Here is a 17,073-nt window from a genome sequence, read left to right as displayed (position 1 = left end):
TGAAGTGACATAGTTTTCGAGAAAGAAGTAATTTTCCACGAATTTGTTTTCGAGACCTCAGATTTTGAACTTGAGGTCTCGAAATCAACCATCTAACACACACAACTTCGTGTGACAAGGGTGTTTTTTCTTTCATTATTATCTCGCAACTTCGATGACCGATTAAAGGGACACACCGGCCGAATTGGGCTATTTGGGCTACAAAATAGATTAAGCTATGACTTCAACGGTCTTCCAGGAATGAAGAAGAACAGTCCTTAAAAAAATCATCAAATTTAGCCGTTTTTGAGCATTTTAAGACAAAAACGCAGGTCGCGTGATTGTTCTGACCAAAAAGTGGTACAAACAATCACGTGACCTTCCGGGCTAGTTTTACTTTCAGCCGTCTAAAAGTAACTTACTTAACCAAATTTAATTTTTTTTTTACAAAATTATTTACGAATAATTGACGAAGAAGATCATGTATTCAAATTATCGCTACGAAATGTAAATAATGGTGAAAAAACTAACGTAAGATTCACATTCAAAGAGTCCGTGTAATGGAAGCTTGTTATATGGCCGCTTTGGTTTTTTAAAATCATTTTTCGCTAAATACGTTACATTTTGATGATTTCTTTTACAGCAACCATCTATAAAAACACTATTTATGACTCTACACTCCTAAATTGCGTAAACGGTAAGCCGGTGTGTCCCTTTAAGCTCAAATTTTCACAGGTTTGTTATTTTATGCATACGTTGAGATACACCAACTGTGAAGGCTAGTCTTTGACAATTATCAATAGCGTCCAGGTCTTTAATTTTTCTCAACGTTTTGACTAGCTCGCTCTGGTCATCGACAGGAGAAAAAAGTTTAGACTTGAACAACGAGCTTGTGTTTTTGTCTTTCTGTAGCACTCCAGAATTGTTGAGATTGAGTGGACTTGGTTGATTGGTTTGTTGCTCAAATTAGAACATCGCTAATGAAGTGTATAAATGCATACAGTCATGATCCACAGAGTGATTCGTTTGATTCCGGCGCTGCTCGGTCAACTTCGTTCTTCATCGGTAAATGTGTTTATTTTGGTCTGGTTTTATTTATTGCATTAATTTGGTTTCCTTTCTTTTGGATGAGCTGGTTTTGGTCTGAGTCAGTTTTTGGCTTCGTTTCACATTGGCTTGTGTTAAGAGTTAGTTTTTGGTGTGGTTGAATTCTTTCGATTTTGGTTTGGTCAAGTGAACTTGGATGTTATGTTTGGTGTAGGTCAGATGCGTGGCTCGCGTTACGTACACTGGGTTTGATCTAGGGTGCGTTGCTATCTGTTTAAAATTGCACCCACAAAGATTTAATGGCTGAAAACCGTTTATCTAGCCTGCATGCAATTCTCCCTACAATAACAAAAAATCCCTTTTCGTCAAACTGTGACTTGCATTTGAACAATGATCACCAACCGTCACCTTTATAGCCAAAAGTAAAAACATTTTCTATGGGGGCCAATTTTAAGAAGCAAATCAAAGCAAAAACAGTACTATAGGAGAAAGAAAACTTGCTTAGCAGCATTTGCTCAGCACAAGTTGTTGCAACCAGCACCCAACTATTCATGTTTGCGTAGCACGAGACATTTCCTAAGCAGTGAATCAGCAGTGTGCCAAGATTCGGAGAACGCATAGTATTGCCACAGACGCACATTTTGCTTCTCCATTATTGGGCTACCTCTGAGCACTGATGTTATCGTTTGTGGCTTTAGGTGATTTGCTCGGTTTTTTTTCATGAGAGTAAGGACTCGTCCAGTGACTAACGGGAGCCTTGAAATCCTCTCGATCTAGATAGATGATTGATACGAAAATCTAAATCCTCCAATGGTTAGACCAATGCTTTGATTGGTCTGGCTGCAGTCGTATGAGAGGGTAACACACAAATCCCTTTTTGTCTACGGTTATCGAGAACATTGTTTTTTCGTTATGTCTGAACACACGAGGGATACAAAACCCACATATGTGGAGATTTTCCCCTCACAGTCAGTCCCTTGATTGGTCTGGCTACCGACCCCTCTTTTTAATCTTGCTCTCTTGTGTTGAAATGAAGGGGGTAGTCTAATATTACCACGGTCGTTCTGAGAGAGAGAGAGAGAGCTGGATGAGAATTCCAAGGGTGAAATAATGTACAGGCACGCTGCATCAAATGATTTGAGGAAAAGAGGGGGAGGGGGGGGGGGGTAAGTGAAAGGATCTTGCCAGGGATATGACAGTTCTGGGTGAACGGACAGAGTTTGGGGATTCGGGGACTGTTGGTATGGATCGCTTGGAGGATTTCCAGTCAATATACAGAGTGCGCTCATCACATGTCTTCTTGGTTTTTTTGTGTGTTTTTTTGCTTAATGTAAATGGTATACTATAAGAAGGTAAATTCTGACCGAGGTTCTTTGTAAGTCGCTCAGGATTACTCCGTGGTTTGTGTTTTCTAAGGGCCTGGATGTTGCCCATGGGGACATTAAGAAAACAAACGCACGAAATCGAAATCATAACTCTGATCCAGGGTCCCGTCCTCGTGCCCAGGGCTGGGTTTTATTTCCTGTTTCACTGAAAAATGTGTGAGCTTGAAAACAATTGTCAATCATCGCCAAAACATTTCAGAGAAATAATTGTTTAAAGACACTGGACACTATTGGTAATTGTCAAAGACCAGTCTTCTGACTTGGTGTATCTTAACATATGCATAAAATAACAAACCTGTGAAAATTTCAGCTCAATTGGTCGTCGAAGTAGCGAGATAATCATGGGAAAAAAAATAGCCTTGTCACACGAAGTTGCGTGCGTTGAGATGGTTGATTTCGAGACCTCAAATTCTAAATCTGAGGTCTTGAAATCAATTTCGTGGAAAATTACTTCTTTCTCGAAAACGATGTCACTTCAGAGGGAGCCGTTTCTCACAATGTTTTATACCGTCAACCTCCCCCCATTGCTCATCACCAAGAAAGGTTTTATGCTAATAATTATTTTGAGTAATTACCAATAGTGTCCACTGCCTTTAAACAAATATTTCAATATGTAAAGATAAAGCTTTACAACACGCATGTCTAGAGACAATTTTTCAATTAGCAATGTCTTTGACATAATATGATTAGACTTGACTTATTCAGCCAAATAGTCTTGAACATAATTATTTGTCTTTACGTACGTATATCATTTGCGTTCTAATACAACGAAGACTCCCATATTATAGCAGTTGATATCTTGTACTTCCCAAACGCAACCAAAGGGTCATGAGACCTTAGCAAAAATATCAAGATTACCCAATGTTCGTGAAAGAGGGAGGGGCTTCTCCGCCCCTATGCCCTTCACCTCCAGCTGGATATGTAAACTCTCTGCATAAATCCAGATGAAATAAGTATATTCCGTTAAGCACTTTTCTGTGGCGTGGATTTATTTTCAGAAAGTGCAGATCAATTGGAAACAATTTCCTTTGGAGGCGAGGTGTGAATTTTGAAGGACGCAGCCTTGGGCAGGTATTACCCGTCAAGATGTTTTAAAAGAAGACCAGACCCAGAATGGGGCAAATTGGTCCTAAGTGCGAGTGACCCTCTGGACGGGTTAAGATCATTTTATAGGCAGGGTCATAGATTGGTAACTAAATCCACAAATAAATGACATTAAAAAAATGACTTGGTGAGAAGCACTGCAGCTTTTTAAGGTTTAAACCTTTTTGAGAAAAGGATTCCCTTTGAAGTAATGGTTTACACAATATGTATTGCGTAAATGTGTAGCTCCCCTTTAACAGTGGTTCCCCCCCCCCCCATTCCTGGTGGTCTGACTTTAATATCTCCCCTAAGAGTCATTTCTAGGGAGTGCGATTGGTAGATTTAAACCCCGCAAGCCGTGCTCCAGGAGAGCCCTGCTCAAGGAACAATAATCATCAGCACACCAGGGTAAATTCACGGAAGAAACCAAGCCCGAGGAGATTTCCTCATTTTCCATCTTCCCCATCTTTCTCTTTTTCAGTGTCCCCTTCTTAAATGATCTCCAATCGGCCCTTAATTGCTCGGGAGAGAAGAAATGAAGAATCTTGGACGACTGCAATTGTTTGCTTTGAGGATATCCCCCCCCCCCCCCCACCCGGTCATTGGAGAGTCTATGAACGACGCTACACAAATTGAAACCGCGTCCAGGCAAATCTAAAAAAAAAAAATTATAACAACAGATGATTTGCGAAACCGATTGTTTCATGTTAATAACAACTTGCACTGTCTGACCTTCTGAGAAAATACTTCTAGGCCCCCTGTATTTATAGAGAAGCAGAAAGGGGAATGTCTGAAGGCAGGATAGGCTTGCTGATAGTTGTCTCTGAAGTTTTGTGCTTGTTTTGAATCAGGCAAAACAATTAAATTAATTGTTTGTTATCGTCACTACATCATGCTTGAATCGAAAACCAAAGATTCACAGATAAACTTATTAGTTTATCAAGATTGTCTGAAATGTCTAGTGTCCATACTTCATTCTAGAACGAATACTGTTTACTCAGTAGACTGGTGCCCTATTTCTGCTCAGTGAAATATCTTTGCTTGTCAACTCCTTCAAGGCACTAGACACATTTGTTAATATTGTAAAAGACCAGTATTCTCACTTGGTTTATCCCAACATAAGCATTAAATACCAAATCTGTGGAAATTCTGACTCAATTGGTCATCGAAGTTGAAGAGAATAATGAATAGGATAGGCTAGGACTAAAGTTCCAGCTTATAGGATCTCTGAGTAATTTTGAATGTCTTACAGTTTTTGTACGATACTTCAATTGCATGCAGACAGTGCCGAAGACGGAGCCGAATCTGGTTGTTTTGTGGTTTCGAAAATACCCATAGAGTCTTGGGTAGGATCCGGAGTCTAGACGATAATAGACACCGCCTTGAAATCGTCGTTGTAAATCAAGAACAGTTTGAAAATGCGAATTGTATCCAAGCTATTCACCATAGTTTGTAAAGCATACTCCAAACTGGAGATAGTTTTTTAGGGTTTCATAAATTATTGTCAAATGCTTCCAGCTACAACTTTGGTAGTTAACGGATCTAGTGATCGGAAGAAAAACCCAGCCATAATGGATTGTGTGGGGAAAAGAAGAATATAGAACTTTAAAATGCACAAAATTATCAGCCGATCAAGCATTAGTCACACAGAATCTCAACATAATATAGTTTAGGGTTCAACAATTTTCAAAAGGCCAACATCAGACCTTTGGAAAATAACCGATTTTATAAGAGCAAATCGGAAGGAAAACCCAGCCATGAACAGAGGTTGTTGCTGGGGGAAAAGAGAAGACGATGGAACTTTAAAGTGTTGCGAAGACAAATTCTATTTGTTCTTGGGTTGAAAATGGGGATTCAATATCCTCTAAGTGCTTTGCGTTGCGTAGGAGTGTAAACGCACAGCCCGTCCTAAAGACAACACTATTTCCAGTCAAAAATTACAAGAAAAGGCCACTTGAAGTTGGATCATGGGAGGTGAATGGGAACAGCTTCAGATCGATTTTTCTTTGTGTGTCAGAAAAATTACAGAAAGGGAGGATACATTTGTAGTGTCAACAGCTGTTAGACTACGGTACCGAATCGTCCAGTGATGATCATAATGGATTGTCGATATACGGTTGATATTGTGCAGTGCTGGGATGGGTAAAGCACAATAAAGTGGTTGGTTGATCGAGCAACCTGACGTCATTTCATGGTCAGGGGAGCACCGCCACCCAGGGGAGAACCCCCACATAAGTTCAGAAACTGTTTGATTGAATTAAACTGGGTGCAGTCAATGTTACGATATGCCGTTGCCCTGTAATGGTGAATCTGCAAAGGTTGAAGGAACACGTTGCCTTGGATCAAACGAGTTGGTCTATAAAAAGCGTTTGTAACCCTTTTTTATAAAATGCATTATGGTTGGAAAGATGTTTTAAAAGTAGAATACAATGATCCACACAAGTTTGCCTCGAAATTGCGTGGTTTTCTTTTTACTGTGCGAACTAACACGGTCGGCCATTTATCGGAGTCAAAAATTTGACTCCCCTAAATGGCCGACTGTGTTAGTCGACGAGGTAAAAGGAAAACCGTGCTATTTCGAGGCATGTTTGTGTGGATCATTGTATTCTACTTTTACATCTTACTACCCATATGCATTTCATAACAAACGGTTACGAACGCTTTTAAAAGACCAACTCGACCCGATCCAAGGCAACGTGTTCCTTTAAAGGGAAATTAGGCGAGCATTATCCTATATGCTTTTCTGATACTTTAGGCCTATCTGCCATTCACGTAAAACGTATGATTGGAAGTAGGACACACTTTCATAAAATCGTCGTCAATTTGAGACCAAACTTGAAGATCCTCTCACTGAATTCATCCTCATTCCTTGCCATGTTTTAAACCTCTCTCAATCTCTCTCTATATCTCAAGGCATTATGGGTATGCCATTGACTACAGTCTGAATACCTTGAGGACGAGGTTGGGGGTAATTTGGTTTAGTATGAAAATCCGGGCAGTGGGTCCATCATACGAACCTTGTTTATCTATCTTTTAAAGAATCCCTTGAGTGTCTTTACCTTTTGTGATGACGATACCGTCTTCGAATCATTATTCAAAATAACACGACAACCTCGAAAACATTAAATGATGTGCCTTGAAAATGATCATTGTAAGCGATCTTCAAACTATTCTCCTCTTGTGAATTGGTCCCGTTTTTTCATAATCAAGATGTTTTTTGGAGTTGCGATGATATTCAATATCAATCAGCAGACGACAGCCAATCAAAGATCGCTAACGACGGCTAGGGTTTCCCGTTGGTCACTGATGAGTCTCCACTCTCGTTACCATGGCAAGTGCGATGGCAGGTCGTAGTATACAAATCCCCAGGTCAGCCTTTCAGTTTATAACTATGACGTATTTGTATACGTCATGGTGTTCATGACGTTTGCAATACGTCACAACTGGCACTTTATGATCGAATGTTGTTTTTTGATTGGTTAGATTGGTTTGAATGTAACAGAAATTGATCATTATGAAGAGAAAACCTCAAGTCTTTGAAAAATGTATGTAGAAGCCAAGAGCAATTGTTAAACTGCGCAAATCACTAGTTCAATGCAACTCCTATGGGATTCTGGTAACCAGTGGGGTAGCCATTTTATTTCCAAGTGGGCGTGGCTAAAAATGGAAAGACGTCACAATTTCAAGTGATGTTAATAGTTAAAACAGGCCACACACATAAATGCACTATGGTGTACACTGTGTGACTGACTCCAATACGAAGTTTGACATTGGTTCCAGATTCTTAAACAAATGGCTTAGTGAAACACACCCGCTTATCAACTCGGTGAGACCGTGCCCCCCGGTGACAACCCTGCTAGTCACCTTTCATTAGAAATAGACTGTGTCATGAGGACTCGGTTTTTTTGGCGGGCGATGCACAAGCGCTGTATGACCGTGAACCCCGCGCTATGCGGCACCACGACGCACCCCAGCCGAGATGGAAAAAGTCAAACAGATCGTTTTCGGTGGAGAATACGAGCTGAAATGTTACCCTGTGGTCGCTCCCTCGTGCATCGACAGTTCAGTGAATAAATACACTAGGGGTTGTTGTTATCGTGTATTTATAGCACCATTGATATTTGTAGAGGGGCGAGTTTCACATTAGAGGTATATAGTTCAACAGCTCCTACATTTTTCAAGTGCATGCATGGCCCAAATTTCATAGCGCTGCTCAAACGGTAAGCAAGTTTTTCGTGCTTGATACTAGAGCAGAAAAAATTGCTATTAAGGTACAGGTCGGCCATCTTGCACACGTTCACCATGGATTTGCATTGTGACGTCACTAATTTTCGTGCAGTAAAGCACCGGAAGGTAATGGCGTGCCTTTTCTGCAATGGAAATCTAACAATAAGCACAAAAGCAGCCGTAAAGTATCTCTATGAAATTGGGCCCTGATAAGTTGGATGAAATCGAGGCTATAGTCTGAAAATAGACTGGCCCTTTTAGACCTATTAGTGCTTTGATCGTGCGGGCATACAGGGAACCCGAGCATGATGGCCCCAGCGTGATAACAAGTCTACCGTGCGTGGTTAGAATGTTTACAAGTTGAGCTATGCAGACAAAAACTCACCATGTAGGCCTATTTATAAACATATATAACTGTTTGTTTTCACTGTCTGCTTCAATATGCTTACAACAGGGGCCAATTTCATAGAGCTGCTTAGCTGCTTAAGCGCAAAATTTGCTTAAGCACGAAAATAGCTCGCTTATTTTACACATGTTACTGGCCAAAATTTCATGCCATAGATATTGCTTGTGACTGGTATTTATACTTAGCATAACAGTTGGGTTGAGTCTTGGCCCCGTTACTCTGATTTTACTAAGCAAGGATGTTTCTGCTTAAGCAAATTTTTTTGCTTAAGCAGCTCTATGAAATTGGACCCAGGTGTGTAGGCTTCAATAGGTAAAGTCATTGTTTTAATTATAGCATGCATGAATCATAACATAACAAAACTGGGTTATTTGAAGTATCAACAATTATAACGAATAGTTTTATTCCATGCACATGGTGACCGTAAAAACTAGCTGGAATTTCCTAAAGTAAACTGGTATGGGATGCTTTGATATTTTTAGAAAGTATTCTGAGAAACAACTTACAGGGAATAGATACTTTATATTGGTAATTACTATATGAGGATGGTATTGATGTAGAGTGCTTGTGGTGCCAGAGGGCAGGGGAAGTTATTGTATGTGACAGCTTGGCATTTTCCTCCATTGCAAACTCACATAATACTTTAAAGGACTGGTAAACATTTGGTGTCAAAGACCTGGGGCCAATTTCATAGAGCTGCTAACCTTCCGGTGCTTACTGCACGAAAATGAATGACGTCGCAATGCAAATTTATGGTGAACGCGCAAGATGCCGCCTAATTGTTATGCTACAGTACGCACAGTTTTGGTGATTGTAAGAAAGGTGACTTTAATCTATACATTTATGTTGTGTAGGTTTTCACTCAAAATTGAGTGGAGTCTTATCATGCAACCTAACAATTCCCGGTCAACATTGACCCAGATTCCAGGTCCAAGAGGGTCATGACCCTCTTTTCTGTGTCAAGCTGACCACGAAACTGTTTTCTTTTTATTAAGTTGGATTTTAGCTCAGTTTCTGCGTCAGTTTGGTTCGTGTCTGGGTAGCTTTGAAACATTATTCCGTGTCAGCTGGCCTTAGCCGGAAAATGGGTCAGGCCCTACGTGATCCGGGACTATTCGGCTCGAGAGTAAGCAGGTTTGCTTTGAGATCACCACGAGTGCCCCTTTAACAAGTGTACTAACCACTCGCCATGGTGTGGTACAATGTAGGAGTTGTGACTTCGAAACGCATGTTTGCATTGCATGAATGACATTAAAGGCGCAATGGCACCACGGACATAATGCCACTACTATAAAAACAAACCATGATCGATTCAGCATACACGTTTTGTGAAGGCGAAACTTTTGTCAATCAGATAAAAAAAATCATATGACACATTCATCATAGCCTTTCATCTGAAATCACGATTATCTGAGGTATTTTTTGTGAGTAAGAAATTATTTACAAACAAAAAGTACGTTTCCGGACGTTACTTCAACCAACATGTCGCTACCAAATGCTGCACACTATCCGTTAAAGGCACCGACACTATTGGTAATTACTCAAAATAATTTGTAGCATAAAAGCTGACTTGGTAATGAGCAGCGTAGAGCTTTTGAAATGATAAAACATTGTGAGACACGGCTCCCCTTCTGTCGTAGCATATAGTTTTTGAGAAAGAGGTAATTTCTCACCTAAATAATAAAATACCTCAGCTGAAGCCTTTTATTAGGCATCTGAAGGCACACAAATTTGTGCAACAAGGGTGTTTTTTAATTCATTGTTCTCTTGCAACTTCAATGACTAATTGAGTCAAAATTTTCACAGGTTTGTTATTTTATGCATATGTTGGGATACACCAAGTGAGAATACTGGCTTTTGACAAATACCAAATGTGTCCAGTGCCTTTAAAAACAAACCTCAATCGCGTGGTTTATTTTGAATCCACTGCATCGCCACGTGGCCTTACTGCAAATAGAACCTTCCTGGAAATATAAACCCATTTGGTCCAGATTCAATATAGCTTTAAAAAGTACAGTCACGCTATTTTATTACAAAAACATTTATGTTGGCACAAGGTAAAATACGATCTGGAAGTTATGGACAGCCTGCGTGTAGAGCAATGGCACACTAATTTGTGCAGTTGTAATTTGGTGTTATTTGGCGCTGGTTTTTTATTCGTTTGTTGCTGCAGACGTGACTATGTTCTTTCCAGTGACAAAATTATCTCATTATTAAATCCTAGCTGATAAAATGTCATCAATTTGAACAGGATAGGCCTAAATGATTCGTGTAATGTTTGCACACAGTTAACCAGAGAAATGTTTAATCTTTGAGAGACGCAACGCGAATGACGCAAAATTTAAAAGCACGTGTGTTTCAAGTAGAAAGACAGTTCTTGCATTGTCACTTGCCTATATCAAACAAAACAACCGTATTATACAAAAAATAACTTCGGTTTTCTATTTTGAATGTTAAAATCTGCTTCTAAAATTGTTACACTTTTATAAAATTTCTGAATCTTTCTATGGGCTTACAATGCAAAATAAGACTCACAAAATGACACTGTAACTAAAAGCAGATGATCACAGAGAAAAAAGGGTTTAAAAAAAAACAATTAGCTGTGCTTTTTCAAGTACAAAGCTACACAAAGTTTACTTCACTTGAGGATTTGAACAAATCTGCTAAAAGTCGCTATAGATGTATCACCAATACAAATTGTATAAGTAATTTAGAGATTCAATCTAAAAGGTTTATTAGGCCTACCTGTTTTAATTATGAACATTATAATCCATTTTCAAAAACATTTTACCCAATTAATGGTCTTATTTTGTTTCCAGTCTCGCGTCCCTTTAAATAGAACAGTTAATAAACACTAGTGGATCTGGTATTGCGTATCACTAGCTCATTGGGAATAACTATCGGTTTATGATCCTTACCGGGTTCCTGTTACATTTCATGTGCTCTAAAAAAATATATAAAAAAAAAATCTATGGGATTTGAGGCATTGCATGGTGAGGTATTAATATATATTATTTGGTTTACCGGTATTATCACCATGTGTGTATCTACTTGCCAGTAGGTTTTGTTCTTAAGAGAACTGTATAACTTTATACTCTAATACTTCGGAGTAGATGAAGTCAACTGTCACACTGTCTGTCGTTCGTTTTCTTAATAAAAAAACAGGATTCTTGTACCCTGGGCAAGCCTTAAGCCTTTGATGTTGAATACTAAAACAATTCCAACGCAGAGCTACGGTACCAACTATAAATTGGAAGGTGGTTCTCAGCTCTAGGCAAGATTAAAATTGCTCGAGCTATACACAGTGCGAAATACGCACAAGTGTGGGACAGTCATAAAATGCCTGAAGACGAGCAGAATATACTGATCGAAACGTCGAGACCACACCGGCTCTGCCAGAGCCAATACTCAGAGCCAACACTCCAACTAAAAGGGATTTACTCATGGTTGTACCCGCAAGTTTACTATTTACTAATATAGTTTCTTCCTGTTATTTTATTCACACCATGAAAAGCTTCAAACAATACTTGAAAAAAATGCAGTTGACTATAAAATGCGCGTTACTAATGTTTGACTGCATGCTCGTGATTTATTATTAAAGTCTATATTTCAAATAAGTATGCAGCTTGCAGGTTGCAATAAATCCATACTGAAATATTAATGTCTATATCACAATGGAATAATACCACATGTATCATAAATAATAGGTGTTGGCTGAATACATAACAATGTGTCAGTCAAACACGATATGATAATGAAGAGGTGATAAATATCATGACTAACAATAAAATTCCTTTATTAGAAGTGACACAATCAATGCTTCGATTTTTGTTGATGCTGTTATAATAGAAAACAATGAATTAGTAACTCACACAGGTGTTCGCACGATTTCTCAGCCAAACTCAAGCCGTCGATTATGATTATTTCCCCGTTGGAACACTTTTCGAGTCCACGCTGTATCTCCATGGTGTGCGCGCAGTGTGTACCAAGAATCCTCTGAAAAAAATAAAACCCACGCCGTGTAGAGTAGCGACCGTTCGTATTTGCTAACGGAATCTCCGAATGCTTTAAAAGCTGATTGTTGTATAGTCACTGGGCCGAGCAAGGAGGCATACCCCTCAGCATACACGTACATGCACTGACTCCCTCACAATGATGTCTATAATAGAACAAAAACTTGACTGTACCAGAGATGTTGTGACGACCGCAATTTATACATCTCTGATGACGAGCCTGGATTGATCGAGAAAACGACGGGCTGTGATTGGTCAGTGCAGATTTTTTTCCCTAGATATCACTTTCAATGCGTGATTTTTTTTGTTACCAATTCAAGGTGGAATTCCAGAATTCGCTGGTAATTTTCTTGTTTTGACGACAACGCAGATGGCGAAGAGTGTTTTATAAAATTCGATATCGCCCAAAAGAATTTATGAACATGAAAAAAAGAGAGATGGCAATTGGTTGGTTCAATTATAATAGGTTCCGGTCGCCGATAGCATAGCTCGATTTGGGCCAGGGGTGGCCAAGGTTTTACCTAAAGGCGATCCCTCAACTATAACAAGTCCAATTTTCACCCTAACGAAGTTCTGGACCCCACCGACACCAAAAGTATGACATGCGATACCTTTGAGATTTGTACTAAACTAAAAATTGGAAATAAACAATCAGTTTGTTGAAAAGTGCAGCTGTAAAATGTCACATTTTTGGTGGAACAATTTGTTTTCTCTTCGTGGAAGGGGGCGCTTGGGGGATGTTTTTCAAAATCCCATAGGGTGTTTCTACAGCTGTAACACGCAACGGGCGTCTGTGACAGCGCGCATTTAGGTTTTTTTACGGGGATTTTTTTTTGTGTTTTAACTGAATCCAAAACGAGTTGCTGATGGATGTCCACTTCATGGGGTCATGATGCTCGAAGCAAGGGGCACGCCCTCTTGTGTAAGTGGTCCTTGTATGACGCCCAAGGGATGGGTTTACCATCAATGGCTTAGAGCTTGAAAAACACAGAGGGATACGGTGAAATATTTCCAGAAATAAAACCCACATTTTCTATTATGTTTTTAAAGTGCCTTCGTACACTCTTCATAATTTGTTATTATTACCGACTCGATCGTTAGACCACTGTTGACGGATGAGCTGTCATGACGTCAGCTCACTGCGTGCAACCGACCGAAAAGCCACTGGCAGCACGTGGTTCGTCGAATCTTGCTTATTTGCATATCAATTGGACGTCACTTAGCCAATCAGATGGATATGAGACTCAAGGGTTTGTTTCTATGGTCACTGATGTGGTGATGTAGAGTATCTTTATTTACAAAGATTTATGAAAACATTGCATCTGTTTTGCTGAAAATGTTGTCTTGTTCCCTTTCAGCTTCAGTAGTTATGATTACTGATTATCACAATAGGTCTGCATTACAAAAGGACCAGACTATACCTGTCAACCTTGCAAGCCCTTTTCGAAACTACGGATTTGGGGCTCAGGCCTAATCTCAGTCAATGCAGCCTTGGTAGGGGCTTCAAATAGACAACCGGATCCTTAAAAAGTCGGACTGGTAGTCAAAGCAGTGATTTTGAAAAGGGACTAAATGCTTTGTTTTTATATAAAAACCATTAGAACCTGGTTTCAGTAGTAATTGCAACCTGTGAGTTTTAAAAATGTCTTTGGAGAAGACGTTGTGAATGAAAACAACCAGTTCGGGTGAAACCTTTACGATTTAAAGTAAATTGCCCCCAACGCATTGCGTGCTTGTACAAATTTTGACCAACATGTATAAATGAAATCCAGGTATTCGGTTACCGATGCCGACCTGGACCACCCAGGGGACATTTATTTTTAGTGCGTTCATATAGACTCGGTCCAGTGTTGCACCTTAAGATGTTTGAAACAGAAGGTAGCCCAGATCGCCCAAAACCCAATTAAAACCCATAGCATCAGCTGGTCTAGATATCAAACTGTCAAACAACCAATCTTGCAATAAAGCAAAATACATTTGCTAAGCAAGTAACGCATGTTAAGAGCGGATACCCCACTTAAACAGTGTACATTCAATAGGTTTCTCACTGGTAACAATGTTCTAATACTTTACATTCACTGGTCCAAAAGAATAGTTACTAAGGCGTAACAATCAGATACGGACACGTAATTACGGAGAGGGTTTATGATTTCGTGATTACGGAACCACAACATGCCGTGCTTAACATTATTTGAGTAATAACGTAAATGTTAGTGTCCTACTTTAAGTAACGCCAGAATAAGTAGACAGACGGTTAATCACAACTTCAAACTAAGACAAAGTTTATTCCCTCTGGCTTTGAAAATGGATGGTATTTGTTCTTCGAATAATCAGAGTTGGCACATCTTTTCGAAACGCTTAACCACACTGCATAATATATAAATAAACCCACAACATTTTGTTTAACAACTTGGCAACCATTGTAGTCCACATGGCGTAGCGTAAAGGTATCCGCTAATTTGAGGAGCCAAACATGCAATGTGTTGAGAGTTTTATACGGCTATAAAAAAAGAAAAGGGTGGAAACACATCAACCACGTTTTCTTTCAAGTTCAAATTTGATGTATGATGCAAGCTGTCCTGATTTGCGATAGAGTTACCAAATTCCGATGTGCAACAGGTGTCAAGATATTGTTTTAATATACGCCTTTGGTATCCACGTTCCCTCGTTCACCCAAAGTGGAACTACTGCGAACGCTGAAGGTATCAACATTCGTGTGATATGTTCATGGGTCATTTCAAAGATCCAGAGCTGAGGTCTTTTACCGATAAGGTATTTTTGTAAAGTACTTATGGGATTCGGCACCAATTAGTGACCTGTAAAGATAGTTCAGCAATACCATAAGCCCCTCGGAACGAACTTTAAGGATATCCTTGGTCAAGTCACTTTACGGCCTCGCTAAAACAACCAACTCTCCTCGCTAATGCAAAAACTCGTATTACCAACAAAACAGGCACATACCGCGTGGTGTTCCATTTTCTCACTAGCCCACCCTCCAGACCCGTTAATACACACCTGTTGTTTCGAGAGGTTTGAAAGAATGTGGAATTTACCTGGCGAGATCGGCTTCCCCCATCGCGGAAAGCAAGGCGTGCACCTTCCCATGTCTTAAAGGCTACAGTCGATCCACCAAAGAAGTTCCGTCACGTCCGTCTATTTGGATATCTCACCCCGGGCGAGTTTCTGTTAAATGCCCCTGGCTCCGGAGTTTTCAATAGTTCCTTTGAAGAGTGGTTGTAAGAAAATGTTCTTCCACGTCTTAACTTTCAATACGTCATCGCTTCCAGAACACCGTGGCTATACACCGTCTCGGGTTCCAAGAGAGCGCAGCGGTATACGCTCTGCAAGTTTAGCAAGTATACGGCATATATATCCGCCACAAACTCATGGGGTCATATTGTATAAACTAAGACTTCAATAATAAAAACCCTAAAAAAGACCGAGACCTCCAAAAGGGGGTATAAATGGGTTAGCTTGAGAATGCGGATGATTTTCGGCAAAGCACCCCCACAGGGTTTCAGAGTGACTTCGGTGAGACTCTTGTCTTTCACCAAAACCAAGACTGATTGTTGTTTGGTCATGAGTTGATCTCCTGTTTGAACAAGGCGGGTAGACAGACAAAGGTTTTGGCGGGAAGAAAACTTAGCTGATGGTAGAGACAGGTTGGACGTCAAGAGAGAACTTGAGTAACCATGGGAACATTATTGACAACTATCAGCTGGTTTCGTTTGTTTGTTGGTATGTTTGATGATTCCGGTCGTGGCTTATTTGCTTGCATTTCAAGAATCCCACTAGAAACTGTCAATAAACTCTTCTAATGCGCACCACACAAGGATCTTTATACATGCACCTTGAACAATAATTGTCCGTCAGTTTTCGACATCGAAGAATATTTTAGGAAATAAAGTATGGGCAGTCCATGGATAGCACATAGCTTTTGACTTTTTATTTGGTAAGCCTGCGGTATGATACTAGGTACTGGACACATTTGGTACTTGTATAAAAATATATATATATATATATATATAATGAATAGGGTAGATGGCCTTAGCTTTCGATCCAAACCGGACCTTCTTCAGAGGTTAAAAATATATATATTCTCACTTTGTGTATCCCAACATAATTATTTGTGAAAATTTTGACTCAATTGGTCATTGAAGTAACAAGAGAATAATGAAAGAAAAACACCATTGTTGCACAAATGTTTTTGCTTTCAGATGCCAAAAAGCTTCAGGCCTGAAGCATTTTACATTTGAGTGAGAAATTACATATTTCTCAAGAACTACGTTACAACAGCTCTCTGTTGCTTGTAAACCAAGTAAGTTTTTATGCAAACAACAATTATTTTGGGTAATTACCAATACAGTATCCAGTGTCTTTTAGTTGTAAAATGGAGCATCCCCTACGTGTGTTGATGGATTGGTTTCTTTGAAATAGGCTTAAACTGACTTCAACTAAAGTCAGGGTTATGACATAGTGTAGCTTTAAATTGTAAAACAGAGTTTCTACAACTTGGGTTTTTTCAGCAGTACATTCAACTTAAAAGATGAATGGGTTAAAATGAACTTTCTCCAAACTACTCGCCTGCACTTTCCCCCGGCACGTGTTATATAGTTTTAGCCAATAAATTATCCGTGACCATGACCAAGGCTGGCCCTGACAAATTTCTTCACTAAGAAACGATTGAACGATGAATGATGAAATTAAAATAAAATATAAAAAATTATTGGAACTTTGGACTTTGAGAGATGGGTGTATAACTATAGGTTACATGGAGTTACACTTTGCATCACACCCAAGAGAGTGACTGGAGCTACTGTAAACTTCCAAGGAACACTGATTAACAAAATGTGTGGACCTCGTGTAAAATAACCCCCTTTTCTTGTCAAGAGGACAAGTATTTTTCCTTCTGTTGAAAGATCAACAAATGTTC

At 39.5% G+C, this 17,073-nt stretch overlaps 1 protein-coding gene across 3 annotated transcripts in view; it reads right to left on the bottom strand.

Annotated features, from left to right (window-relative positions):
• The window catches only part of LOC139944484 (cytoglobin-2-like), a 57,175-nt gene that overhangs the window by 24,773 nt on the left and 15,329 nt on the right, over positions 1–17,073 (bottom strand). Inside the window, exon 1 of one of the 3 annotated variants that reach the window (XM_071941514.1) lies at positions 15,194–15,465. The exons of 1 other annotated variant lie outside the window; for it this stretch is intronic. In XM_071941514.1, the coding sequence (XP_071797615.1) occupies positions 15,194–15,245 (52 nt within the window). In that variant the 5' untranslated portion in view covers positions 15,246–15,465. Of the gene's footprint in view, positions 1–11,999; positions 12,300–15,193; positions 15,466–17,073 lie in introns of those variants that run through there. One more of the 3 variants, XM_071941511.1, reaches the window with a different exon arrangement.

The sequence above is a fragment of the Asterias amurensis genome, chromosome 11, assembly GCF_032118995.1.
Source record: "Asterias amurensis chromosome 11, ASM3211899v1".
Lineage (NCBI taxonomy): Eukaryota > Metazoa > Echinodermata > Asteroidea > Forcipulatida > Asteriidae > Asterias > Asterias amurensis.
Note: the sequence above shows the minus strand (reverse complement) of the source record. Positions and strands in the feature narration are given on the sequence as shown.